Source organism: Balaenoptera borealis, assembly GCF_965194805.1.
Source record: "Balaenoptera borealis genome assembly, chromosome: 14".
Taxonomy (NCBI): Eukaryota; Metazoa; Chordata; class Mammalia; order Artiodactyla; family Balaenopteridae; genus Balaenoptera; species Balaenoptera borealis.
In genome coordinates this window covers 2,133,136-2,156,048 of record NC_138875.1, presented here as the reverse complement: position 1 = coordinate 2,156,048, position 22,913 = coordinate 2,133,136, and the positions used below count along the sequence as shown (strand labels likewise).

Genomic DNA, 22,913 nt, shown 5'->3' with positions numbered 1-22,913 from the left:
GCAGTGTCCTCTCCAGGCCGCGAGGACCGGTTCCCGGGGTCTGTGGGACGCAGGCAGAGGGGCTTAAGGAAGCCAGTGAGAGCAGCTGACGGGCGTGGGGACAAGGGCTTCCCCCTCTGTTCTTCCTGCATCTCCAGGGCCCAGATGTGCAGGTGGGGTTACTCGGGGGAGGCACTTGCTCCGCGCTCCCCGCCCTGGGCACCTCTTCAGCTCCTTCCGTCGCAGGTGCCAGGCGCTCTGGGTCACGCAGCTTCCAGAGGCCCAGCCGTGCGGAGCCAGGGTGACACGGTGGAGAAACCAGAGGAAAGGCTCTGCCTGTCTCCCCACGGAGCTGTCTTCCCTGTTGTATATTTGCTCCTTGATTCTGCCTTGGAATTCGTGCTTTCCCAACTTGCTTTTGGGTCCTCAAATATTATTTCATGCGTGGCCTTGGGCTTCCCACCTTCCATGGTCCTCTTCCAGCCCTCAAGGTCAGCCCTGTGTCAGAATCAAGAGAAGTGTTCAGGCTCCTGGAATCAAGGGACTCCTCGCAGGGGACCCAGTCCTGGAAGCGCAGCCACAGTGCTGAGCCCACTCGTTCCTTGGCGTGTAGTAGGTGGGGCTTTCTCACCCTTCCTGGTGTGTTTGTTCAGAGACAGACAGACAGAGAGAAGGAGGTCCGGGTGCAGGACGCCAGCCTGACATCACTCACCGACTTTAGGTTTCTGAACCGCAGGGGAAGGAAGAAGCTTTCGGTCCCGAGCCGCCCGGTGGTCCTGCACCGCCATCCCCAGCCCCTGCGCCATCCCTTCGGCCGTGGCCTCACGCCACAGCTCCTGTCCCCTCCGCAAGCCTACTCCACGTGCCCTTTGTCGTATTTTGAAACCACTTCGTGCCACCTGGCCCTTCAGTGCTTTCCCGTGTCCGGGGCCATTAACGCTCCGAGAAACCTAAGCTCTTTCTTGAAATACTGAAGAATCCAGCGCGCTGGAGGAAGACAGAGTGAACAAACGGCAAAGGCAAAGGCCCGTACCTGGAGGCCGCAGACGCCCGGCCCCCATGCTGCGTCCCTGGGGCTGCTGTGTGGGACTCGTGCATTTCTGGCCAGGTTTGTGCACGTGGGCACAGAGGTCTGTCTGGGATGAAGCTGTGGAGGGCAGGGTTGCTGCTCTTTTTCCGCCAACGGAGGAAAATCATTCTGCTGTAAGTTTCTTAGCATCCCCAAATGCCACAGCCCTGGCCCCGGCCCTCCCCGCTCTGCACCGCATCTGGGATTTCTGGCAATGTCTCTGCCTCTCGGTGGAGCGGGCCTGCTTTCTGATGGCGATGTGTCCCGTGGAGGAGAGGACGGGGGTCCCGGTGGCTTCAGGGCGCAGGGAGCATGTGGGTCCCCGTCGGGGCCTCTGCCCTCCCCGCCTGCCCGCCCGCATCCCCGCTGCCAGGAAACAGCGAGCGTCCGCCCCGGCTCTCCGCACTCGGCCTGGGAGCCCAGGGCCCCCCAGAAGGCCTCTGGGGCCCAGCCCTGGCTTCCTCGAGGCTGAGTCTGGACCAGGCCAAGGCCCAAGGGCCCCAGAGGTTATGCGCCTCCAGGGAGACGGGGACCTCTCGACCTTCCCGGGGTGGGGTGGTGTTTGCTTTGAGAAGGAGACACCGAGGGGCCCTCTGCACCGGTGAGCACGACGGTCACAACTGAAACACGATTCCGGCGGCAGCACCCCTCCAGCCCCCCTGCAGCTGTCACCTGGAGATGCGCCCCTGCCCACCCCAGGGGGCTTGACGGCAAGTCCCTCCCGGCAGCCAGCGGCCCGGGCACCGCTCCCGTGGCCGGGTCCTACGGCGGGGTCAGGCCCTGGGCTCTGCGGCCGCTCTGCCAGCCTCCCCGGACCGACGTGCGGGAGCCGACCCTTTACGTCGTATGGATCCACTCCTCCCCTGGGACCAGCCGGTCCCGCGGCCCCCTGCGGTCACACCGTCCCGTGCGGGGCGGAGGGCTCCGCGGCGGGTCTCAGCTGCGGGCACAGCTCCCGGCTGCCTGGGTCCCGCTCCCCCGGGCCCCTCTGCTTCGTTTGAAGAGGAAGATCCAAAGCGAGACTCCTGGGGCCCCATCCTCACCCTCGGGGCTCAGTCGGAACTAGCTTTCCTGTCGCGTGCCACGTGGTTGCAGCCTCCTGCACTTTCCCAGGTTGGAAAGGCCGGTCGATGCGCGGGCACAGCGCCGGCTGGGGTCCGAGAGCACAAGTCTAGGCGGGGCCGTGCCCCCCGCGAGCTGAGTCTGACCCGGGCCGATCGCGCGCCTCCCCCGGGGGGGGGCCCCAGCCCGCCGTCCACGTGGTCGTCCCTACGGTCCCTACGAGCTCCGAGGGGCAGCCGGGAAGGAGGTCCTGCCCCGGGGAGCTCAGCTGGGCTGGCGCCTGGACGAGCTCACTCACCTCGTACTCGGCGAGCGCTCCGTGTCCCTTAGGCGCCGGTCCTCCGAGGAGCCGGGACCACAGGCGGGCCAAGGCCATGGCTGCCGGCCACCTCGGGGGCCGGGCTCGCTCCGGGAGCTTGTCCTCACCCTGGGCCCACCTCCGTCTGGGCGGGGCCCCCAGTCGTGGCCGCACATCCCTCGCGAGGACCCCCCCTTCCGTCTTTGCACATTTTCCTTTGCTCGCTTCCCCTCAGGAGCTGCCCTGGTCAGTCCGACAAACGTGACCTTCCAAGGCTCCCGGGCTGGGGGCGAGGCCCCGGCAGCGCCTGCGCCGTCCCCGCCGTCTGGCCTGGCCGCCGGGGGGCGCCGTCTTACCTGGGACACGTTGCACAGCCCGGGCGGGCTGCGGGCATGACGGGGCAGGGGGTTCCTGCTCTGCCTGAGCCACGCGACCTGCCAGAGGGACAGAGCGGCCACTGAGTCCACGTCCTCCAGCGGCCGAGCTCCTGGCGCCGGGGACGAGGGGCGGGCGAGCGGAGGGGGAGGATTAGAGGATGCGGCACGTGAGGGGGACGGAGGATGGACCAGCCGATGGCCGGGGCTGGGCGACACGGGGAGGGAAGATGGCAGGGGACAGCCCCTGAGGGCCTGGGGGCAGAAGGAAGGACGACAGAGAGAAAGGAACAAGGAGAAAGGTTTAGGGAACAGTTATTTCCCGGAGTCTATTCTGGGGGCCTGTAGCTCATCATGTGACCAAATTTCCTTAAAAATGTCGCCGGCACCAGACATGTAAGATTTCCAAGACAGCTTCACGTGACGAGCTGACAGGGCTTTTCCGACTCTGTAATGGAATAGATTTTATTTTATTTTTCTTTTAGAGCAAGCGTGTTCGCTTCCGCTCTGGATTTACAAGTAGGAGTCTTTCCTGCTCTGTGGGGTTAACTGTGGCTCTCACAGTTGGGTCCTCTCAGTTTGCTCCAGGGTGAAAGGGAATCAATTCAGGAGCAACGGAGCGTTCAGAAGTCATGCTAGCCGACCACTTGGAGTTATACGTTCTCACGGCTATTCTTCTTTGCTGTTGGTGACATTCAGGAGCGTAATATTAATAGGGACTTGAAACTCCTTCATGAGCTGCGAATGAACCTGAACTCTATTGTTATAAGTCTTCCTAAACAGTATTTGATCCTAACTGAGCGCGCTTTCCCTATTCTATCAGCTACGAGACAGTTTCTGCCGAATCAACCAACGTTGAGGGATGTGGTGGAGAGAATATTATTACAGGACCAAGGTAAGGGGCCTGCAAGAAGTTCCTCTCTTTTGACCTGCCATAGCAAAATGGCAAGAGAGAAAGAGAGAAAGAGGGGGAGGGAGAGACAGAGAGCCTCGTAGGGGTCAAGAGATGAAATCAGTGTAATAGGTTTCAAGAGATGTCTTATATTGGCTACAGATGAAATGGATTTTTAAAAACCAGGTTAACAGTTGGTTATGCATGGAAATAGGCAGTAGTTATGACACAGGAAAATATCAACGCATTCTAGAAATATTACTGCAAGGTGAACACACTAGGGTTTCCAGAGGCAAGTCCGTGGCGAGCGTGTACTTAGCTGTGCACCTCACAATCACTTTTCTCCGCGTGGGAGAGGCTATTTCTATACTAGCAAGAAGTACTGGCGACTTTAATGCATGGTATTGGGTACTTAAATAAGACCCCTTAATACTTATTTAGAAGCACACCTCAGTGGATAAGCCTGTGGATTCTCTGCCTTGATGAGGCCAGGCTGTCCCCGCTGAGGGTGAAAACCCTCAAAAATGGCCTGTGGTCCATGCCTACACTTGGTCCAAAGGCAAAGAAGAATTTTCTAGTCCTCTATTTAAGACCACATCCCTTCTTCATGAAGAGGTCAATCTCTCTGCGACATTTTCAGGCGGCTCTGGGGGCTGCTGTTAAGGCCCCTCTATGGCCACCCCGGCTTCCTGGGCGCTGGCCACGCAGCCTGGGGCAGGGATGGCCCACGGCTCTGAGATGGGGTGGCCCCCTGGGTGACAGACTGGCCCACGGATGCCTCCCTGACGGCTTGCCCCTCCTGCGGCGGCAGGAGGAGGGAAGACAGCTCTCTCCGTCTGTGTGAGAGCAGAGGAAGGTTCTCCACCTCGCGTCCAGACGTGCTCAGGATCTAAAGGGAGAGCGTCTCCAGCAGCAGGAGTGGGGCACCAGCAGGGCGGGAGGAGAAAAGGCAGGAAGGCCTCTTCCGGAAGTCGTGTGTCACCCTCTCCGCCTTTAACTGTTTCTCATGGAGCAGGATGATTTCCGAGTGCTTAAGAGTGTGGTGATGTCCATAATGGAAAAACTCTAAGATAACCTATCAAACCAGAGTGTGAGAAGAGATTTCTCCAGTTCTGGAATGCTAAATCCATACTTAGTGATTTCCACGAGAGATCGAGGGAGTGTTTTTTCCCCCTAATGATGAGATATTCCCTCAGATGTCAAGCTAAGCTCTCCATCAACCGGTAAGAACGGCCTGTTCCTTCTACCAAAAGGAACATTAACAATGATGGAAAGCAACAACATAAAATGGAAGTGAGTTTAACAGGAGATGAGTTAGGACAGGGTCTGATGGCAGGATATGGGCACAGACGAATGCAAGACAGATCAAAATTAATTCCATGCCTTTGCGCTTATTTCTAGTTTACCAGCGACCCCAAACTTACCCTCAATTTCACAAACTAACTGTCATCCTTAAAAGAGCCAGCCTGCCTCTACGTTCAGGTTCTCCGCTGTTTCTTCTGCCCCCTGGTATGTACCCTCCCAGGGAGCCCAGGCGGGGGCCGTCTTTCCTGTGCTCAATCACTCGGTAAATGCTATTGAGGGTCCCGTGTCCCAGACACAGGGGAGAATACAGTCATTTCCCCCAACGTGTACAGGACGGTGCTTTGAGAGAAACACTAAAAACCTGAGGCAGAACGAGAACAGTCCTAACAGAAAGACCGGGATACTGAACTGCCAGTGGAGAGAAAAGAACAGAACGTCTGTGTGTAAAGCAGAGGCGTGAAAACTGTGTGCAGAAGGGGGGTGCTTGGGCCCCCAGACTCACCTGTTGGTTGGTTGCTGTGTCAGAAGGTCATGAAAATACCAGTTACACCGTGTGCTTAGTAAAGGGAGGGTCACCAAAAAAGACAACTTAAAAAAATCACATGCAATTAGTCTGTTAAAATGTTTAATAAGTGCATAAAAAGGAAGAAATATATAAAAAGCAAAAGGTCATCACAAAATCAAATCAGAATACAATCACCAGAAGGCAATCGGCATTAAATACATCAACATAATCTACAAACGTTTCACTCAGAGGACGCAGCAGAATCGCTGCCAACACAGGGGCATACCATTCTGATTTATCTCTCGCCTGGTTAAAGACAGAGGAGGAGTGAGACCTCAGGAGGACACAGCACAGCGCTGGGAGCCGATCAATAATTGATCCACAATTGATCAGGGGAATGATACTTCAGAAGGAATTCCTGTAGGAAGTCTCAAAAAGTGTTTGTTTGGGTGCAGAAACACATATGCTCAGCATACAGGGATTTTTCTCTAGAAAGATGTCTGGCCACATCTCTTGGCAAACTGATGTACTGAGCGGCTGGGGCGTGGCCACGTAGACTCACGTTAGCTGAGATCCATGTTACGTGCATTGCTGCATCGTGAGCGGACACACTCTCGGCTGAAATGAGCGAGTGCAGCTCCACCGGCCCCCGACTTCAGGGCTAGACTCACACGGGGTGGGGTACCCTGCTCAGACACTGTCTGCCGTGTCCTTCATGTCACCTCCAACTGTCACCCTCCCCAGGGGATTACAGAATACATCTCTAACATTAGGGTGCCATGTTAACGGTGAGGAGTTAAATTACTGTAGAACTAAAACGTGTTAAATGAAATTGAAATGCAGTGGAAAAAAAGGCAGGAAACAGAACATTGTGATTAATTTGCAAGACTGCTTATACCCCAGGGCACTGAATGACAGCAAGCGTTCTTATCCCACACAATCAAGACTAGCGGCAGGGAAGTCATGCTGGATGCTGAGGACAGATGGACGCTGAGAGCAGCATGTTGTAAATGCAGCTCTGACTGTAGTCAACAGAGGAAAACAGGTACAACCACCAGTACAGAAACTTGCTCTGAAACACCTGTAGGAAAGTAGACTGATGCGGAGGACGGTGAGACAGGCCTGTCCCCTTGCGTCCCTACTGGGGGTTGTCTGGGTGTCACATCACTGTGGCCACCCTGGCTATTGTCCAAGCTAACAGGTCACGATGTTGTGGTTAAGCCTGAGGGTACAGCGCTGGCCCTGGAGCGGCGGGTCTGACGGGTGGGTAGGTGGGGCAGCTTAGGGGACCCCCTCCACCTGCTAAAACTGACCAAACGCAGTGGCATCTCCGTCCTGACCACCCGCCCATTCCTCACAGGGCCCCAGGTTCCAGGGACTTGGAAACCTGCTTCTTAAAGGCAACAACTCCGCCTTTCTTTCTTCCTGCCACAAAGGCGCGTGGTCTCGTGAATGCACTTTTCATTTATGGCTCTCGAAAGAATATGCCGCCTCAAGGAATTTGTGTGTGCTTTGCTCGAATGTCAACTCCCGGCCGCATAGAGGGTGGGTGTGTTGGTGCATTCCCAGGGCAGCGGGCACGTGCTGCTCACCCAGGGGCCACCCCACGTGCCCTCGGAGGAGGGGGGCAGGCGACAAACAGCCCCTTTTCTGGGAGCCAAGGGCTCCCATCAGTTTCACACGCTTCACCCCACAGGACCTGTCTAGCACCTAATACAATGAGGGCTCTCCTGATTTATAAACAGAGCAAAGCGAAAATAAGATCAAAACCAAAAAATAAGCCCACGCCAATAAACACCCCAGGCTTCTAGGCCATTGCGGTGTGTCACTGGGTGTAGAGTGTATTATGCTTACACCTCCAGAGTTTAAAAGTGAACAAAGAATCCACAGTAAGATAGGTGAGCTGAGCAAGATTGCCAGTAAGGCCCGCTGCATATTCTCAGCAAAGATACTCGACAGGAATGTATCCCTAGCCTGTGTCTGTAATAAGCAACTACGGATATGATTTTGCATTCGAACTCTAACGGATTTCTTTGGCATCAAAGGGCAAGGCTGCTCATTCGAAAATCTTCTTTACTCAACATCCAGTAGTGAACAGAATTGATACTTCAGAAGTTCTAAATCAATTATTTAAACATTGTTTTTATGTTTAAAAATCCTGTGAAAATGTTTTGATTTCTCTGAATCCTTGATAACCTAGCAAGACTAGTTTGTGAAGTGGATGGCTACTTCTGAGGCTGGAATCTTTTCTTTGAAAATGCTGAAGAATATCAGACTTGATGCAATCAAGGTTGTACTTTTACATAAAGGAAGAAAAACATGTATGTCTAATATATATTCATTTTGAGATGAGGTCACAACAATTGACATAAACGCTTTCACGATTTTATTTTAACTTAACCCATTACCACCGAAATGAAGCTTGTTTTGTAATATATGCTATGCAGCTGCTTAATCTCTTCTGCACAGTTTAAATATATTTTTTCCTGTTCTTTGGGTTAAGCAGAATAGTTTAAGGTTTCAAAACTGTCGACGCTGCATGCATACGGGGTGCTTTGCATAATAGCAAGACTCGATTAGTCAGTCAAGGTCTGGTGTGGTTTGATAGCTGTGCTTGATAAAGCATCTCGGATTGAAATCAGCATTAGAAATAGGTCAGAAGACCCACATCTCAGGGTGAGGGAAGACTGCCCCAAAGTACAGGACACTGAAGAAACCAATCAGAAAATGAATTCTATAAGCACAAAAGGTACATGGAGTTTATTCACAGGAAGTCCTGCCAAGTGTCACGTGACAGATCTCAGCTCCCAGCAGGTCCCCGAAAGCTCAACGCTCCTTAACACCACACAAAAGGCGCAGCTGACACCTGTGTTTATCTCCAACAATTTCAGGATCGTCAATAATTTTAAGAACTGTAGTTAGAGACTAAAGCAAATTCGAGAAACTCCTGAACTCCCAGTGCCCCGGTGTTGATGACGCTATAGGACCACGATGACAAGGGCCTCAGCTCCACACTCGACTCAGAGCCCCTTACAACTTCCCAAAGGCCTTTCAGGATAAGCACAGGGCACAGCCAGAAGCAAGGCTGCATCTTAGGTGTTTTGTGAGCACACCCAATAAACCAGGGGCTTTTTTGAAAAACCTCAGTCCTTCCAAAATCACCCGGCTATCCAACGCTCTAAAAATCAGGCGCCGCGCATGCGATGTATTTGCTATCGGAATGCCACTTGGGGGTTAGCTTTTCAATGAAGCATCAGCACAGATGATCTATTCACAATCTAGTCCAGAAGCCACTTTCACAAACCGGACCACAATAGGAGCAATTTTCTCCTGTGATACATTTTTATCCACAGAACATTTAAATAATGAAACTTCACAAATTCTACATTCAAATGAATGGAATAACAAACGAATACAGTTTTGATTCACAGACACACTCATTTAATCCCTCACACTCATTTATTTCCCTAAACAACTCAGACAAAAGAGAACGTCTGCTCGAGGCGAATTTAAATTTCGAGTTTGTTCAAAAGTCCTCAATCACATCCTTGTTGCAAAGCAACACGAAGCTAGCGGCGCTGAGTCCGGGAAAACGTTGGCAACAGCCCAGCGTGGAGCCCCGAAGCGTGGGCGGCAGAAGCCACGTCAGCCCTAAAGCCCCCAAGCATAAGACACAAAAGACCACAGTGCCCACATCCACACCACCCAGGAGATGTGAACTCGGAACGTTCTCCGTTCCTGGACCACATCCTGACCGCATCCCTGCTCACCAGGGGAGAGAGCGTGAAGTATCGAAAGCAGTGACCCAGGCCCCTCCCAGGAGCCCGTAAGCATCTCCAGCAAGGACAACACGTCTCCCCAGACAGCACAGAGGCTGTACTCCCTCTAACGGCTGAGTTCACCTGCGGATTCCCTTCCTTTTCCGCTTACACCACCTGGGAGGCACGACCTGCACGCGCCTCTACTCCTCAGAGCTCACCTTGCCCGAGCCCCGCTTGGGTGCACCCCTGTCCGCGCCAAAGAAGCGGCCGAGGGAGTCGAGGATGCCTGTGTCCCTGTGTCTGGGGAGGAAGCCGTGCCTGGCGTGGTCCATGGTGCTCGCCGAGGCCAGGTACTTGGATCTCTGGGAGGGTCTCTTCTGAGCCGCCATCACATCCAGGCCCTCGGGAGCAGCCGCGCTGTCTTCTTGGATGGTCTGGAGCTCGTCTGACTCTGAGGGCCGGTCTTTGAAGGTGTTGTCCTCCCTCCCTGGGGCATCTCGGGAAAAGAGGCGGATCAAATGGGGGCGGCCCCCGGGGTCAGCTGGGCTGGCATCCGGCCAGGCATTCTTCGGGCCCGCTGTGCACTTGGAGTCTGTCACCGCTGTGTCCTGCAAGGGGGTCCCATTGTTCTGGTCCACATCTGCAAACAACAGTGAGATATGAATACGGCTGTGCAAAGCGGGGTGGGGACAATGCCGCTTTCTTCCCGGGCTGGGCGACCCGCCGTCTCCCAGCAAATCCACAGGGTGCGCAGGCGCCAGGGAGCTCCATGCGGCCCCGGACTGCCTTGGGCAGGACCCATCCGGCCTGAGCACCCTGGCGGCGGCTCTGTGTCTCAGAGGCCCTGGGAATTGTCTCAGGTGCTCCAGATCCGGCACGGGGCCTTCCCGAGCAAACAGGGCCGCCGGGCACACAATCTCCCCTCGGTGCTGCCACTCCTGCCCTGGGGGGGGGGCTCCAGGGTTGCAGGTGCCTCGATGGCATGTTTATCATCTAAGAGGCTACTGGTGCCTAAGCAAAGCGTGTTGGGAGCACTTATTTGACAAAAGGTATTTTTAGCATTCTTGGTAAAAGTGGAACTGCCCACACCTTTTGCAATTCATGCCTTAAAGACATGGGACACTTAGAATTCTTTAGTCCCCAGCGTCCACAAGAGGCCTCTTGCATGAGAGAGAGCTGCTTGTTCACGACATTTTGGTTTGGCTTCTCCTCTGTAAGCAGCAACAATCAGAAAGTTTAAGTGGAAACGGGGTAGTTCATGTGGCACACCATCCTCCCTTAGCTTTTTACAAAAATACACAGTATTTCTCTCGAGAATGACAATACCTCCATCTTGCTCTCAGTTACCACAGGTGGGTATAAATGAATGTCATGTAGTTAGGTTCTTCTCCAAAGTTTATTACTTTTCTATGGCAAATGTGGCTTTACTCACACTATCCATCCATCAAACTGCCTAGAAATCTATTTACTAGCATTTACCAACAGCATCCGACCACCCATCCACCCATCCATCTATCCACTGTCCAACCATCCATCCATTATCCACCCGTCCATTCACCATCCATCCACTTATCCACCCGTCCATCCACTATCCAACCATCCATCCACTTATCCACCCGTCCGTCCGCCCACCCAGCCACCCATCCTTACCAAGCACCTAGCAAGCGTAATGTCCCCTGCACTAGGCGAACAAGATGTGGTCCTTGTCGCCTGAACACAGATGAAAATGAACGTTACGGGTTGAATAATGTCCCCGCAGATGGTGTGTCCACATCCTAATCCCCAGTACCTGTGGATGTGAACTTATTTGAGGGTTAGGTCTTCCGCAGATGTAATCCAGTTAAGATGAGGTCTCACTAGAGTAGAGTGGGCCCCGACCCAATGACCAGTGTCCCTGTGAGAAGAGGGGGATTTGGATGCAGACACACACACACAGAGGCCACGTGGCATGGAAGAAGACTGTGGCCTGGTTTGTCTACAAGACAGCGTTGCCGCGAACACGGGGAGGCGGGTGAGCCGGGGCAGACCCTCCCCCCGAGTCTTGGGGAGCGCGCTGCCCTGCCCACACCTGGGTGCCCACAGCTGGGTGTAGATTCCTGGCCTCCGGACCCGAGAGGGTAGACATCCCTATTGTTTTCGGCCACCCCGTTTGTGGTAATTCGTGCGGCTGCTGCAGGAAACAGATGCAATGTGTAATTTCATGTTGAGTAACGACATGAAAGGAAACAGCAGGATAAGGGGCGTCAGGAAGGCCCCCTGAGGGGACCGCTGGATGACACGGGAGTGTGGGCCGAGGGCGGGGTGGCCGGGGTGGGGGGACGTACTTCTGCAGAGAAGGACGCCCAGGACAGGGTCCTCGGGAAGGAGCTTGGCTTGTTCACCGGGGAGGAGCAGGAAGGCCTGGAGCCCGAGGGTGCAAGGCTTAAGGTGCTGGCCGGTGAGCGGGAGGAGGGGGTTGATGGGGAAGGGGGATGGTGGGGGGGGAGGGGATGATGGAGGAAAGGGGAGGGTGGAGGGTGGAGGGAAGAGGTGAGAGGAGGATGATTCAGGCCAGCCAGAGACAGGCCAGCCAGACTGTGCAGGGTTTCAAGGGCTGAGGCAAAGGGTTTTCTTCGCGGAAAGTGCCCAGAGACAGCCAAGGAATGGGGTGCGGGTGGGACCAGACTTCAAGGGAGAAGGCTCAGCCTGCAGGTGAGCACAGGTGCGGGTGAGCACAGGTGGGAGGGGCTATGGTCAAGGGAGAGATAGGGTGCAGGACCAAGGTCATGTCCTTGGGGTGCCAGGAAGGAACGGCACATGGCTGGGGGATGACTGCAAGGAGGGTCTTTCCTTTTGTTATATGTACGCGGAGGAGTTTTTACATCTACAACCCTTACTTCCACAAATATATAAATAACAAAAACCGAGTGATTCCACACTCCTTTAACAAAATCATAGGGGTCAAGAGACTGTCCCATGGGTGACACTCATCGTGCAGTCAGTATACTGACTTATGTTTCCAAAGCAGAGTAACTGACTCCCAACGGATATCATAAATGTTTGCCAGAGATCAAGTACCAGGCAAACAGCCAGACCCTGGGATCCTGCGGTCTTTTTTCTGCTCCTAAGAGGGTGCACACAGCTCTCAGGTGTGCCCAACGCCGGCCATGCTACAGGCCTTATAAATATGTCACTTAGAATATGGCGCATCTTTTATGACCACTGGTTACTTGAACCACATGAGAACACCAATATTTATCACATATCAAATCTCTCACTGTATCGTAGCAACGTGAAAAAGCACCACGAGGAATGCTGTGGCGGGCACAAAGCTGTAGATTTTTGCGGGGATGCAATCCTGATTTATAGGTTGCAACAGAAAGAGTCTGATTTTCAAGCTGTGCTTTAGATTCTGTGGCTGATATAAATTAACGCAAATGTAAAGGGGAAACAGGCACTATATTGTACATGATTAAATGCATTAACGAAACACAAGCGCCTCTGAATACTAATATTTTTACAACAGTTGGCTTTTGTGTCTCTGAATATGGGTATTTGTGAGGCACAGAGAAGGGCGTTTGTGTCCTGAAAGTAGCTTCTCCCAGGACGCAAGGAGCACAGGGAGAAGCTAAAATCTGTGGCTCTGCAGCATTTTGGGTAAGGACAAGGGCAGTTTCAATTTGTCAATTAATAACAGCTTTAATCGAATTAAAGCCCAGGGCAGAGTTCTTCTTTAGACTCTGTCTGGAGCAAAGCCTCTAGTGCACAATGTGAGGGGCACACGTCTGGCTCTACCCAAACATGCACTTATAATTCTCTCTCTATTATTGTACCAATTCTACAGGAAATTGCACAAAAATGTCTTAAAAAACCCCACATCCATCTAATGGCTAAAATGACCCCAGGAAACTTAGGGAAACGCACTGGACTTCTGGGGGTGGTGATATTAAAATCACGAATTGCTCCCGGGACCGTCTCTGAGAAGCAGAGGACGTCACCGGCTGGAGGGTGGCTTCTGGGGTACAGAGACCCCCGCCCCGCAGAGCAGGATGGCGACCTTGGGGCAGTGTTTACTCTTTAGAGCAACTCATAGGTGTCACCACCCGAGGGAGGCTCCAGCCCAAGGTCTCGGCAGCACCACCTGGGCCTGTGGGTCCTCAGCGTCCCACCTGCCCAGAGTCAGGGCCTGCAGGGCGTCCCCGAGAAGGGCCCTGGAGGCTGAGCTTGACCCCCGTGCTCCGCAGCAAGGGCCCCGAGCCGCCTTTGGTATCTGCGGTCCTCAGTGGGGGGGGGGGGGGGCATGCGCTGGCCTCCGGCACCTCGAGCCCGCTTCAGCAGCACACGCAGGCATCAGGCGTGCTGGGTGCCCCCCAGGGCCACCCCTCCGGTAAACGCAGTGTCCGGTCACAGCCCGGGGGCAAAGCCGAGCGCTCGCTGGATGCTCTGTGCGTTACCAGCAACCCCGCGAGGCAGGTCGTTTTACGAGCCCTTTTACTCATGTGAGGAAACCGAGGCAGAGAAAAGTGAAACAGGATTCGACGGAGGCGGTGATGTTCATTCTGGGTCCCCAGCTGCCGTCTACGTTCTGCCGACTGCAGACCATCCCCAGCTATGGGCGCCCCGCAAGCCTGCGCCAGCCCCCGCTGGCTTGAACTGGCACTAGGTTTTGCCTCTCAGGGTCACATGTAACTGCAGATGACCGATGGCTAAAACGTTTCTGTTTAACAGAGAGGGACTGACCGGGAAAGATGGAGGGACATCCTAGAGCGCTGCCGTCCTGAGCCAGGAGCCCAGCCTGGGCCCCACCTGCAAGACACAAGGCTCTGCAGGCCCCCAGCGCTCTGCAGGGCCCTGATCGCCCACCTCCCCCGGCCTGCACGCATAAGCATCTGCTCACAGTTGACCACATCCGCTGTCCTTGGCAGAATATGTTAATGACTGTTAAACACCCAAAAAGGCTGAGTTGAGGAATCCTGAAAATCATTATTTTCTATGATTCCATATCATTTTTGCTATAACCAGAAAACGACACACATCACATATTCATATAAGATCATCTCAAAGAAATTGTGATGATGAAGTGAATCTTGTTCTATATTTAAATATGACTGTTTTTACCTAGACTGTCTTATGCTTTTTTCCATCACAGCCATGGAAATCATATTCCATCACCAACTTTCATCAAAACCTCATGTGTGAGTGCATGCGTGTGTGTGTGCAAACATGAGAACACACACAGATGCCAAGGCACACCCCAGACCCAAATAGTCAGAAACCAGAGGATGGCCCCCCTTTCTGCATTTTTTTTTTTAAACAGGCTGGGGTGGAGTGGGCAGTGAGTTATTCATTCTCCCAGTAACTTGGCTTTTGCCCTTTAACCGAGCATTGTACGCGGTCAGTGACACCTCCTGTTCACCCAAGCTCAGAGCACGTGATTATCAGGGAAGTTCAGTGTCAAAGATGCTGATGACCTGGAGCCCGTGGTGGTGTCGGGTGTTTCCCACCCTCGGTGTCCTGTGGGCCTGAGTGCTCTTGTCAGGAGGCCGCGCCCGCGGGGAGAGGACTTGTCCCGCTGGAACTCAGGGCTTTTCCCAGCTTTGAGCTGACCCGGGCGGGCAGCTCTGTTCCCACCACCATGGGAACATCCTGAGTCTATCAGGTGAGGTCAGTGTGAGCACGGGCTGCGGCTTCACCTTCTGAGTTTGCCCGTTTCTCCAAATGCCACAGGCTCTCAGGTCAACAGGAATAGAAAGGATGTACTCAGTTTCTCAGAGCAGGACCGTATCGCTCATCAAACCAGAATAACACATAATACAGAAATCCCCTCTGTGAGTGCGTCAGCCTATTAAAGTTAACGACAAAATGAAAACCTTCTATCGGTAAGATATAAGTCATAGTGTTCTTCCTTTCACTACAATTAATTTAATGTTTCTTCCTATGATTAGAGAGGGATCGATCATAAAGGATCATCCTTCCATAATGGTTCATCCAACTATAATTTCATCAGGGAAGTTTAATAAGATTTCATCTTCACGGCTGATCAGATTGGAAACAATAAAAATGATCATCACTCACCACCCAGTCAGAGGTTTTGCCAATAACAAACTTTAAAAATGTGTGGTAGAGGCTTAGCCCACTGCAAATCATAACTGTTGGTTTGTTTTATTTACAAGCATCATTCCCATCTCAACAGGAGGTTCCCAGACTTCACAGACCAGTAAAATAGCAAAAATTAGGGATGAGGTCTTCATACTGGCAAATCCAGAACTTCGAGAAGCTTCTATTTTATTTACAGCTAAGCTATAAAGAGAAAACAAGTAACTACCATGTACTAGCCTATATTTCACTAAAGAAAGAAAGGGAATTTGGGTATTAAAAGAACAGGAAAGGCATCATCTCAGAATAAAGGGCCGTGCCACGTCTTCTGGTCACTTTTTGACCCAAGAGGCTGCATCTGTCCACACACGCCTCACAGGCCCACCTCGAGTGGAGGCTCTGGGTCCAGCGCTGCTGGTGGCCTCCTGGGCGGGGCAGGGCTGGGACACACCAGTAAGTCCCAGGGTTCCAACAGACTCTCCCTGACCCGTGCAAAAGTCACAAAACCCGAACACCATGCTGCCTTTACTGAACCCCTCAGAGCTTCTCACTCTGCCACCAACCTCTAACAGCCTCCCACAGGGGGGCTTTTAGTATATACTGTACATATATACTTCTCTTTTCCCCCGCATGACATCCATTCAGATATTTTGATAGAAAATAAAATCTGTTTCTTCATTTTGAGGGATCAGACTCACTGGTTATACCTACATTTTTTTTTGCTTGGTTTTAAAAACAATTGTTTTTGGTGGCCTATCTAATTAGGTTTGTAGCCCAGACTATAATTTTAGTTGACTATTTTAAATTACAGAAAAAAAAAACCACCCAGAAACTAAAGTCACAATTGAACTGATTTGCTAGGTCTGTCCCCCATCACAGGGATTTTTCCTGGCTCAAAACCATGGATTTCCAGTCTACTGTCTCTGCCACTTCTTCCTGGTGGGTGTGACATACACAGTGTACCCGGTTACAATCTCCTATGGATGCCCCATGGAAGCCCACCCCAAGCGCTTCCTGGTTACCTTTTATAGGGCCTGAAGTGGAGACGATTGTCTAAGGAACTGCTGGGCTTCGTAAAGTTCACGTCCAGGCTGCTGGCACCAGGGCTCCTAGAAGCTCAGGCGGTGCTCCGGAGGCCCATCGAGGTCACCGGGACCCCGCCGTCCCAGTCCTTTCCCTGCCGTAACGTCGTGTGGTACCCGAGGCAGAAACTACCCGGAGCCTGAGCATCCCAGCGACCTCGCATGGAATGGGGTGGTCACCTTCCTGGGTGGGGAGGGCACTGAGCCACAGTGGGGACGGGGCTCTGGGGCACTTGCGCACTTTCCGCTAGACGCACAGGGGCAGAAGTCAGAGCGGCTGTGAGCCCCGCACAGTTTCCTCCTAAAGTGATTCGCAACCTGGTTTCCCAGCTTATAGTCGCTTGAGGAAGTATTATCCAAAAAGAAATCCATAAGCCCGAAAGCACCAAAGGTGCTACTTTCATAACTGTTCATAGGAATCCTTAGTTTCTAAGGGACAGATGGAAGGAACTATCACTGTGGAATCCACAAAATGGAGGAAATCTTCAGTTTTTTGGTCTTCGATTTGCTGTTTTTAAACTCATGCTTTATAACTTATATTGTTCTTCCATATTTTTTCCATCAGATATCATCTTAAAGATCATTGAGACCATTGACACCATTGTAAAATGTAGATTAGCACGACTGACACTATTTCAGGCCCTCTCTCACTGGGACAAGTTGACCTGGCAAATGTGTGACCCCAAGGTCAAGCCCTTCAGGGCGGGTGACCTGAATCAGAAGGGGAGAGGAAATCTGAAGTCACACGGCCTTCTTTAGAGTCAAGAAGAACTTAAGGGATACAGAGATGGTTGTAAGAACTAAAGAAAAGTTATCCAATACTTCAGCCCTTTGCAGAAGAGGTCTTATTTCCCAAAAACCAAGAGAAGGTGATTGGGTTTACTACAGCTCAGGAAAAATGAGGCAGAAGCTCAGAACTCGAAACTGAAATAGACAACACAACTGTCCTCAAGTGGCCTTTGTAAATTTCGATTCTCAGTTGGCTTCTGTGGTGGGGAGATGGTTTGGATCTGCTGTTGCAGGATTCTTCCCCGAGGCAGCTTTGCGGACAAGCAGTAACTCCGCAGAGCCTCCTGCTGACCCTCGCCTGCCCTGGCCGTCCCCTCCTGGCCCATCAGTGACCACGCAGAACCTCGGCCTCCTTCTGCAGAAACAGGCTCCAGCTCCACCCACCCCCGCCCGACCGCCCGCCAAGCAGAGATTCTGCAGCAGGGAAGCTACAGAAAAAGGAGGTAGACATCGTTTCATCTGGTAGCCCTGAGTCCTGGCCGGGATTCTCATTTTTGGGTGATGGTATGAAATAGGTCGAGTTTCCACGTTACTTTTCTCTGGGCCTGCTGATACATGTTACCTGACAGAAGAACATCTTGTGCCATCTCACGTGACCATCCACATAAGAAAGCACCGTGCCTGTCCCGTCTGTGGACCGTCAGCCCCTCTCCATCCTGGGGGTGGAGGCGCCGCACCGGCCGCCGGGCACGGGGTCTGCTGGGCTCGGATTGAACACGCATCCAGCGCCCTTCTTCCTGAAGCAGCGTGCCCGGAAAGGCCAGGCTTCGGCCGCGGGGAGCAGCCCGCAGGCTCTGCAGCGCCTGTGCTTCACGGGGCTGCCTCACACAGACGGCCACAAACCAGGCTGTGAGCTCAGGGCCTTGCACAGAACCTCACGTTAAAGCGATGGGGACAAGCGTGCGGTCCGGGGCGGGGGGGGGGGGCAGGAGGGAGCCGCTCCTTACAAGCACCCGCTGCCCCTGGCCGGCCGACCCTCTGCGCAGGAGGGGCGCCGGGTGGGGTACGTGCGCGTCTCTGATGTGACCGGGCCCCTCTCTGCAGAGGAGCTGGCCACGCCCCTGGGCCCGTGGAGCCCTGGAATTTGCCAGTGTGGGCCAGGGGGAAGAGGACCCTCCTTGTTTGTGGAATACTTCTGTTCCTGGCACGCTGCACTCAGGGTCACCAGGGAGGGCGAAGGAACAAAAAGGCCCATGGTTGTGGCCTGTGGATTTGCTCCGGCAGAAATTCTGCATCTATGAGAGGTATGCGGCCGCCCGCAGGCTGCCTGCAGAGATTTCTTTAAAACTTCGCCACAAACGAATCTTACCAACCCACCCATCTCACACGAATGCCTCCTTTGTGGACCCAGAACATATAGTTTTTATTTGCTCTAAATAGCTGGCCCCTCAAACCCTCCCACAGCGGGGATGGGGTCACGGGCAAGGCAGCCCCGCGCGGAGCTGGAGCAGGACGAGGGGCTCCCCCCTGAGTCTGCACCTTCTCCATCGCACGACAGTGGTGACAGGCTGAACGCCAGGCCTCCCAAACCCAGCTGGTGTCAAGATGATGAGACTCCAAAGAGCCCGGTATTCACACGGTTCTGTTCCCTGGGCAGCCTCTGGGATTCTCACAGTAACTCTGCAGAGACTCGTGGAGGCTGCAGGATGCCCCGAGAAGGTGGCACCACAGGCGCCACTACCAACTGCTTTCCAGTGGGGAGCAAGTAAGCTAAAACAGGTACTCCTACCTCTAGGCCAATTTTACACAGTGGTGTAACATTAAACTGAATTTGGATTACAGGACCAGAGTGTGCTGTAGTCAAACCCAGCAGACCTTGATTTGGTCCTACCACCTACTATGTGACCTTGACCACATGATCTAATCTCTCAATGCCTTGGGTGCCTCATGGGCAAGACTGAACGAATATGTGGAGCTCCCTCAGGTCACCGTTCTGACGAGCACTTGAGGTGCACGTAATAAAATGTTCTTAGCACCGGTGCACAGTGAACACTCAGTGGGGGCTTTTGTTATTGTTGCTATTATTATGATATTTATAAAACTAGTTTGGGAATACCTTGTGTAAGAACCCATACATTTTCCGTCCACCCATCCAACCACCTACCCACCCATCCATCCATCAGCCCACCCATCAGCCCTTCCATCCATCCATCCACCCATCCATCCACCCACCCACCCATCCAGCCATCCACCTGTCAACCCAACCAACCATCCATCCATCTATCCACCCGTCCATCTATCCATCCACTCACCCATCAGCCCACCCATCCATCCATCCACCTGTCCATCCATCCATCCATCCACCCGTCCATCTATCCATCCACTCCCCCATCAGCCCACCCATCCATCCATCCACCTGTCCATCCATCCATCCATCCATCCATCCATCCATCCATCCATCCATCCATCCATTCAATATTCATTTCATGCCTGTGTAGGCAGAACTGTAAGAATGGGTCCCAATAACCCTCACCCCTTGTACAATTCCTGCTTCTCTCAGTGTGTGGAACCTGTGAATATGATGAGGTATCACTTGTGATCATGTTATGTCTTATGGCAAAAGGGAGACTCTCTGGGACTGTCTCATCAACCACAGGAGCCTCTGGAAGGCACAGTTTTCTCCAGCTGGTAGCAGAAGCCGAGGTCAGGGAGACTGTCACCCAGGTATGAGACGGATGGGGAGCGAGCTGCTGGCTGTAGAAACGGAAGGACCACGCGCAGGGTCTGGAGACGGGCCTCCAGGAGCTGAGGGGACGGCACGGTCCATGGCTCACAATGCAAAAACTAATCGATACATTTGCTATCGGGCGTTTTAGTAAATGAGAACGTTATTTTTAGATCTTTTCTTGGGCACAGTTGCAGATCTGTCCTGCAGCGCTGTCTGTCCCTGGAAGCCGCAGGAACAATGGTGTCAAATGGCTAGCAGCAGAGATGGGGGCGCTTCACACAATGTCTGCTTTTCACCAGCGGCCTCCCAGCACTGAGAAAGTGCCCACGCAGTGCCAGTACCAGCTAGTGTCAGCTACTGCTCTTTCTTAAGGATAAAAATAACTTGAAAACTCTGCAAGTGAAGAAATATTCAGTGAAATACTTTAAAAAAAACCTCAGGCAGTAAAACATGATTTTTCAGCTTAAGAAAAGGTGATGTAACAATTAGATAAATGGAAATAAGGGAAACATTCCAAGATATCAACTATAAAAATGTTCTCAGGTAAACTCTCTTTATCCGCTGTTTTAACTGTTCCCAGATATATATGGCTTTAGTCAAGCGCATGCTAATATTTTCATGCTTTTTTTAGTTTGTTTATTTTCTTTTTTAGAAATAGTTTTGAGACCATTTATCATGATCATATAATCAGACACCATTTACATTTTATAAGGTATCCGACTGAAGAAATGGAAAATATTCCCTATCTTCTCATGCAGTAGAGGTAGACACCTTAAAAGACTGATTTATGAATATTCTAACTTAAACACAATGGGTGCCTCCCTCTAATAATCTATTTTTATGTTTTGTTGCATGAACCTTGAATAATTAGATAATTTCATAAGGAAACTATCAAACGTAGAAAGTCAGCATTTCCACATCATGAAAATAAATCCATACACACATGTATGGATGTGTGAGTATTACAAAGTTCTCCAAAGTTGAAGAAAATTTGATCTCCTTGAGTCTCACTGTAACATTTTACATTTTTATCCCAGAGACAATTTGGCATCGTTTGCTACAAGTCCTGGTTTATTTCCGAGGGACCCTGGTTTGAGGAATCTGAAGGATGCGATTGCACAGCGTAACCTGCCAGGTGCTGGAGCAGGTCCTGGGCCCTGAGGCGGTGTCGCTGCCTTGCTCACCTGTGATCACTCGAGACCAGCATCGCTCACAGCAGGGCTGGAGCAGGTGGCAAAGTCCCTTCTGGCCTGAAGGTCTACACATGTTGAAATGCAGGGCGTGAAATGTCGTCCTTAGAAAGTGGTTGCTCGGGGATAAAGCTTTTAATAATCCCTGCGAATGCTCTGTGCATTGCGGTGCGCCGAGCTATCGCTCAGTGCCGTGGTGTGAGGGGTATTAGTTCATCCCAGGGCTTTCCAAGAGCACCCAGAGCAGAGTGAGAAGGGATGTCGGTCCCGCGGAGGCTGATCTGTCCACATGTGTCTAAACCCTGTGTTAACGTGTGCCACCCTGATGCCCAGGCATTTGGGGCGGGAATCTCCCAGGTCAGCCAGCCCAGCTTCCAAGGGCTCCCAGGTCCGGATCCGGATCTCAGTCACTCTACCTGACCTTTCCTGACCCCAACTCCTGCTACCGTCGTGGCAGCCCGCTCGCATCAGGTGCATCCGTATTTCTGAATCTTTGACTCTGCTGTTCTTCCCCTCTGCCCTCCTGGCCAGGCAAACCCCCCCTCCTTCAGGATGTGAATCCCCTCCCTGGACGCTGGCAGCTGGGGCTGATCTTTAGATGCCAACTGTACTTGCTATTCCACCCAGTTTCAAGTCGAGGTGACGGAAGGGTTTCAGGGTCTTAACGTTGATGACCCGCCCGTGACCTCCTCGGGACAAGGTGCCTCCCCCTGGGCCCTGTGGACGCTGAGCTGGACCAGCACCTCGCTGAGCTGGGCCGACGCCCACGCAGACCAGCAGGAGGGCAGCTGAACGAGGCAGGGAGGGAGGGAGGGAAGGTCCCGGACGGTGGTTCTGTGTGGCCTGAGAGCACGGGGGCTTGGCCACGACCCGGGGAAACGTCTGGAGAGGCAAGTGTGGGAGCCGGGGCTGACCCTGCCATCCCAGCTCCTCCACGCCTGCGAGCCCCGTCTCGGACCTGCTGCATCCCGAGGGCCGTCCTCTCAGAGCCTCGAGGACAGAGGCTCCGTCCGCCGTGCTCAGGACCCTCGGTGCCTGCCCACTGCTGACGGGCCGAGGGCAAAACTCGCACTGCGGGCAAACTCCCCTTTGACTGCTTTCCAAGTGTCGGCTCCGCCCGCTCTCCTGCAGCCCTGCCGCTCAGCGCCCAGCCCTCCGGCCCAGGGACCCCGCACGGCCTCCCGGCCCCAGGTAGCCCCGCGGGGACACGCGGTAACGGCCGCGCTGGTCTGACATTCTAGGGGCGGCTCAGCGGCCACGTGCCCCAGGCCCCCTGGAGCCTCCATAGAGGCCGGGCCCTGCTCAGGACTGTCCCTGGCCAGTGGCCTCCGCACCGCCGGGCTGTGCTCACCTTCCCACCCAGTCTGCAGCAGACTGTCCCCAGTCTGTCCCCACTGAGGGGGTCCTTGTTCATTTACACCTTAGGGCACCCAGGGATTATGTGCTGTGTGAACAGACAAAACCAGATCTGTAACGCTAAAATCAAGTTAAAAAGGAGAAGAAGAACATTTGTTAAAAACAATTGTGATTTTTTTCTTTTTCAATAAATTTACTTCTAGGAAATGGAAATGTCTGTTTCCTTAACGACGATGGTTAGGATGGTTGTAAGCCTTTTTGGTTGTTGTCATCTTTGTGTGTGTGTGTGTGTGCGTGCGTGTGTGTGTGTGTGTGTGTGTGTGTGTGTGTGCAGGCACTCCCATGGTTAAAGACTGCCCTTGGTAACAAGATACCTCCGGATAGATGGATCAATGGATGAATATGATCTTGATATATTATGATTGAGGTTTGCTTTCTAAGTAATCAGGTCATGCGTCTGGAGTTAATCTGCTTATTCTTTCCCATTAGAAAAGGAACATTGCGTTGG

General features: G+C 53.0%; 1 protein-coding gene across 6 annotated transcripts in view; it reads right to left on the bottom strand.

Moving 5' to 3' along the window:
• The window catches only part of MBP (myelin basic protein), a 117,327-nt gene that overhangs the window by 25,529 nt on the left and 68,885 nt on the right, over nt 1-22,913 (bottom strand). For 3 of the 6 annotated variants that reach the window (XM_082355155.1, XM_082355154.1, XM_082355156.1), the window contains 2 exons: nt 9,464-9,885; nt 2,765-2,842 (listed from right to left, as the gene is read on the bottom strand). In XM_082355155.1, coding sequence (XP_082211281.1) covers nt 2,765-2,842; nt 9,464-9,885 — 500 coding nt within the window. The remainder of the gene's footprint in view (nt 1-2,764; nt 2,843-9,463; nt 9,886-22,913) is intronic. The other 3 variants (XM_082355159.1, XM_082355157.1, XM_082355158.1) reach the window with 1 other exon arrangement.